General features: G+C 39.5%; 1 protein-coding gene across 1 annotated transcript; it reads left to right on the top strand.

Moving 5' to 3' along the window:
• Positions 1–2,909: 2,909 nt before the first annotated feature.
• Positions 2,910–5,433, top strand: ZNF791 (zinc finger protein 791). Its single transcript, XM_069488845.1, has 5 exons — positions 2,910–2,924; positions 3,086–3,212; positions 3,407–3,467; positions 4,314–4,714; positions 4,781–5,433. The coding sequence occupies exons 1-5, from the start codon at positions 2,910–2,912 to the stop codon at positions 5,431–5,433; spliced, it is 1,257 nt and encodes a 418-aa protein (XP_069344946.1).
• The last annotated feature ends 236 nt before the right edge of the window (positions 5,434–5,669 follow it).

Raw genomic sequence — 5,669 nt, 5'->3', positions numbered from 1 at the left:
CACAGCAACCTCAGACTCCTCGGCTTAAGCGATCCTACTGCCTCAGCAGCCTCCCGAGTAGCTGGGACTACAGGCATGCGCCACTATGCCCGGCTAATTTTTTCTATATAGATTTTTAGTTGTCCATATAATGTCTTTCTATTTTTAGTAGAGACGGGGTCTCGCTCAGGCTGGTCTCGAACTCCTGACCTTGAGCAATCCACCCGCCTCGGCCTCCCAGAGTGCTAGGATTACAGGCGTGAGCCACCGCGCCCGGCCGAAAGTGCATTTTTTAAAAAAAATAAGCTAGGAAAGTCTAACTTGAGAATACTCACTGCTAGCATATCCTGGTCCCCTTCAGTGCTTTTGCTCCAGCCATGCCCAAATAACTACCCTTGATAATTTCTTGTGCATCCCCCCTGTTAGTGATTTTTTATATAAAAACATGTAATTGCAAATGCCTATTTTTCTCACTCGTGCATGTTCTTATAATGAATAATCAGTCTCAACATTTTTTGATGTTTGCTGACAGTTCCAACCCCCTCCTCCAGGTTCCCCTAGTGTTGTACACCTGGACAAGCTGAGAAAATCTGGGGGCTCCCCTCTGGGCCATGCTGGAGATTAAAACCCCTGGAGCCCCTGCCCGTGAGGGGAAACTCCTACTGACCCACCCCAACCACAAAACCCAGTTCAAGCTCCTTTTCTTGCCCTCTTAAGCCATTTGCCACCTGCTGGGGAGGCCATCTCTGCTCTCCCCAGAGACCACAATCTCATGAATATCCTCTCAGTATATGAGTGGTACACCATCATCTGTTTTGACATCAGAACATTACCTCTGCAGGTGACCATAGCAGTTGGCATTGTGAGCACGTTGTCCAGACTTTCACCACCCTGTGGGTCTGTCTGCTCTTGCACTGAGTTGGTAACCATCTAGGCTCTGATGGCAGGAATGTACTTTGGGCTGCTGCTCTCTGGGGAGCTGTGCCTTCAGTGTGCTGCTTTTTGTTGCATCAGTGAGACCTACCAATCCTGGGTTCAAGATTCCATAATTCTTTGGCATTTGGGAGCAAGAGTATGGGACTGGGGCCCTCCTTAAAGTAGGACTCTTGGGTGATTGTCTAAGAGTTGTCCCTTTATGGTAAAAGAACTCTGGGAATCTCTTACCTCATAGGTACCAAAATATAAATCAAGGGTAACTCATGTCTCTAACATTTTTTGTGACACACCTTAATAACAATATAAAACATCCTTGGAAATATCATCAAAATTTAAAAATAGGCATTGGGGAGTCCTTAGGGTCTCCTAATGTTCACCTCCCTGGCTCCTCTCTGTCTCATCCTATGGATGGCTACTGTCCTGATTCTTTGGTGATTCTTCATACCTTAACCATCTGTTCTTTTTCACAAGTAGCATTTTGCCTCCTTTGAAATTTTAATACATGAGTATTAATGAAATTACATTTAAAAGGCTTTTTGGCTGATCCTTTGCCTTAGTATGTTTTCCACATGCTAGTATCTGAGGCTGCAGGCCATCTATCTATTCACTCATCAGTTAAAATGGTTCTGGTATTTAGAATTTTTTTCTCCTTAGAGTCTCGCTCTATCACCCAGGCTAGAGTGCAGTGGCACCATCATAGCTCACTGCAACCCCACACTCCTGGGATCAAGCAATCTTCCTGCCTTGGTCTCCCAAAGTGCTAGGATTTCAGGCATGAGCTACCCTTCTCAGCCATATGTTTAGGATTTTTCATGCTTATTTTTTGCTTTGAGAAAATACTGCCTTCATCACTTTTGTTTCAGTCTCTAAGTGAAGATGCACAATAAATTATCTGGAAACTGGATAAAGATTGCTGTCTCTTGGTTGAGTTTAAATTTACAAGAAAAAGCAGTGGAGTGTGTCAATGGACACTTCCCCCATTTGTGCATAACTGTTCTCTATAGTCATCAACCCTAAGGTTATCTAAGTGACTAGTTTTTGTCTTTCTAATCAGTATGAAATGAGATCTATTTGCCATTTTATTTATTTCCTAATTAGCAAGGAGATGGACCTTTTTTCATGTATGATGCACTTAGTGCATGGGAATGAGAGAACCTTAGAACACAGCCTCTAGGGTGGTGTTTGGGAATCATTTCCTCCTGAAATTGGAAAAAGGAGCTTTTATGTTCTTTTAGAGGAAAGCACTCTTGAACCCTTTAATTAAATTTTATAATCATGGACAAATTCACCATCAGTCATTGTGGACATCAGGGAAGTCCCTTGCAAATTGATACTCTTAACCTGTGTATCAAGGTCAGCAAGGGCCAGATTACACTGTATGGGTCTACCAGAAAGTGCTCTTCTGACATTTATGTCAGTGTGTATGTTTGCTAAAAATTGGTTGGGAGCAGCTGAGGCTCATGAGTTACGTGGATTTTGTGAAGGTCTTAGATGTCAGGACTTCTTCCTTGTGTCTGAGCTCTTTCTTCCAAGTAATTTTCTAGTCCCTTGAAGTAAAAGGAAAAACTGAGTGTTTGGTAAATATTACACAAGTTGAAATCAATGCTCTTCTAAGAGAATATTTTCACTTGGCCAGCTGAATCTGAGTACTTCTAATGGACTCAAGTTCTGCAGGACAATATGGTGAAATCTTGTTACACGTTGGATTTGCACAGGCCTCCTCTTGTGTATAATGAAGGGAATAGAAAAAAAACTTACAGGTTTTCAATGTGTAGTTATTCATTAAAACCTCATCCCAGTTTGATCCTGTACCTCATGGAGTGCTGAGTGATCTGGGTAATAAGAAATGAGATAAAAGAGTTTCTCATAATGAATTGATTATCTTAAAATTTGTTTCATTTGTATAGGATTTCTCTTATTTCTCCAAGTTGAACTGGACATACCATTAAAGAGCAGTATGACTTGTAGTGACCAGAGTAAAAATATAGACCAAAATGTACATGTTCCAGGTACTGTTAAGCTTATAAGGAAGTGATTGTGGACAAAGACTTAAAGTTCTGAAAACCAAGTTGAGTGGAGACCACAGAATCATACATGAACTTATAAATTGAATATGTGTCTCTAGTGCTGTCAGTCTCACCCATTGTCCTGTATATGTGGGATGTTTTAGGACTTGGTTGCCTTTGAGGATGTGTCTGTGAACTTCACCCAGGAGGAGTGGGCTTTGCTGGATCCTTCACAGAAGAAACTCTACAAAGATGTGATGCGGGAAACATTCAAGAACCTGGCCTCTATAGGTAAGGATGATGTCATTTCTTCACTTAGTCAATTAGGGAAGAAGTGTTTCTTGTTTATCATCACTATTCCAAGATTTGGAATATGAAAAGGGAATACTTTGGTAAATGAACCAGACATGGTCACAACTCATAATGGACCTAGAATCTAATAATTTCTCATAATTTGTAATGATTATTCTGGATCTACATTTCAGGGAAAAAATGGGAAGACCAGAACACTGAAGATCAGTACAAAAATCTGGAGAGAAATCTAAGGTGAGTTGCACTCACAAGAGATAGCAGTATCCCTCAAAAGAAGCAGTATCCCTCAAAGAAAGAATCTTAGTTTGCTGTGAAATTTTTAAAACAATCAAACAAAACAAATAAGCCCAGCTTCACATGTATTTATTCTCAGAAAGTTTTTACCAAAAATGTTTTCTTAAATTACATAGATGTTCAGTGTTTGAAAAATTTCATCCTTGGAAAGAGTGTTTTAAAACCCCATATATCAATATGACATTGATAATAGCTATAGATGAACCCTCTTGCAGAACATTGAGTATATTCATTTTCAAACAATTCAGACAGGGCAGGAAACTTACAGTTTCCCTGAAAATGATAAAAAGCTAATTCTGCTACCTAGTAATAAATATAAAAGCACTAAGAGACAACCATCATTAACATTCTTCTAATTTTTTACAGAAGCCATATGGTTGAGAGACTCTGTGAAAGTAAAGAAGGTAGTCAGTGTGGAAAAATTTTCAGTCCAAATCTCACTTTGGCAAAGCAGACTACTGGAGTAAAACCATATGAATGTAGTGTGTGTGGAAAAGTATTCCTGCGTCGTTCATCCCTTACAAGGCATGTGAGGTCTCACACTGGACTCAAACTAGATGAGAAGCCATATAAATGTAAGGAATGTGGGAAAGCCTTTAGTTATCTCAAATCTTTTCAAAGACATGAAAAGTCTCACACTGGAGAAAAACCCTATAGATGTAAACAATGTGGAAAAACCTTCATATATCACCAACCCTTTCAAACACATGTACGTACTCACACTGGAGAGAAACCCTATCAATGTAAGCAATGTGGCAAAGCTCTCAGTTGTCCCAGTTCTCTTAGAATTCATGAAAGGATTCACACTGGAGAAAAGCCCTATGAATGTAAGAAATGTGGGAAAGCATTCAGTTGTCCCAGTTCTATTCGAATACATGAAAGAACTCACACTGGAGAGAAACCCTATGAATGTAAGGAATGTGGCAAAGCCTTCATTTCCCACACAAGTGTTCAAACCCATATGATAACACACAATGGAGATAGACCTTATAAATGTAAGGAATGTGGGAAGGCATTCATTTTTCCCAGTTTTTTACGAGTACATGAAAGAATTCACACTGGAGAGAAACCCTACAAATGTAAACAATGTGGTAAAGCCTTCAGATGTTCTACTTCCGTTCAGATTCATGAAAGAACTCATACAGGAGAGAAGCCTTATAAATGTAAGGAATGCGGGAAATCCTTCAGTGCTCGTCCGGCCTTTCGAGTACACCTGAGAGTGCATACTGGAGAGAAACCCTATCAATGTAAAGAATGTGGGAAAGCCTTTAGTCGTACCAGTTACTTTCGAATACATGAAAGGACTCACACTGGAGAAAAACCATATGAATGTAAAAAATGTGGGAAAACCTTTAATTATCCTCTAGATTTGCAAATACATGAAAGAAATCACACTGGAGAAAAACCCTATGAATGTAAGGAATGTACAAAAGCCTTCATTTCTCTTGAAAACTTTCGAAGACACATGATAACGCATACTGGAGATGGACCCTATAAATGTATGGAATGTGGGAAAGCATTCATTTTTCCTAGTGCATTGCGAACACATGAAAGAACTCATACTGGAGAGAAACCCTATGAATGTAAACAATGTGGAAAAGCCTTTAGTTGTTCTGGTTATGTTCAAATACATGAAAGAACTCATACTGGGGAGAAACCCTATGAATGTAAGGAGTGTGGGAAAGCCTTCATTTATCCTACAAGCTTTCAAGGACACATAAGAATGCATACGGGAGAGAAACCCTATAAATGTAAAGAATGTGGGAAAGCATTTAGTCTTCACAGTTCCTTTCAAAGACATGAAAGAATTCACAGTGGAGAGAAACCTCTTGAATGTAAGCAATGTGGAAAAGCCTTCAGTTTGTCCACATCCTTAAAAAAACATGCAAGAATGCACATTGGATAGAAACCCTACAAATGTGAGAAGTTGGGGAAAGTTTTTAATTTTAACAAGTACTGTCAAATTTGTGAAAATTCCCACCATAGAGAAATCCTATAGATGTAATTAATGTGGAAAGCTAGATGCAAGGTAATTCATGTACAGTCAGATGCCACATAATGAAGACCACATAGATGTCAGTGGTCCCATGAGCTGAAAATTTTCTATCACCTAGTGATGTCATAGCAGTTGTAACATAATAC

This window comes from Eulemur rufifrons, chromosome 2 (assembly GCF_041146395.1).
Source record: "Eulemur rufifrons isolate Redbay chromosome 2, OSU_ERuf_1, whole genome shotgun sequence".
Classification (NCBI taxonomy): Eukaryota; Metazoa; Chordata; class Mammalia; order Primates; family Lemuridae; genus Eulemur; species Eulemur rufifrons.
This window is presented reverse-complemented; position numbering and strand designations above follow the sequence as displayed.

What these genes read in the sequence shown, in the direction of transcription:
- ZNF791 (XM_069488845.1), top strand. An exon ending in AATCTGGAGAGAAATCTAAG is followed by an intron (nt 3,468 to 4,313) that starts GTGAGTTGCACT and finishes CAGTTCTCTTAG; the next exon opens with AATTCATGAAAGGATTCACA. An exon ending in GGAATGCGGGAAATCCTTCA is followed by an intron (nt 4,715 to 4,780) that starts GTGCTCGTCCGG and finishes ATCAATGTAAAG; the next exon opens with AATGTGGGAAAGCCTTTAGT.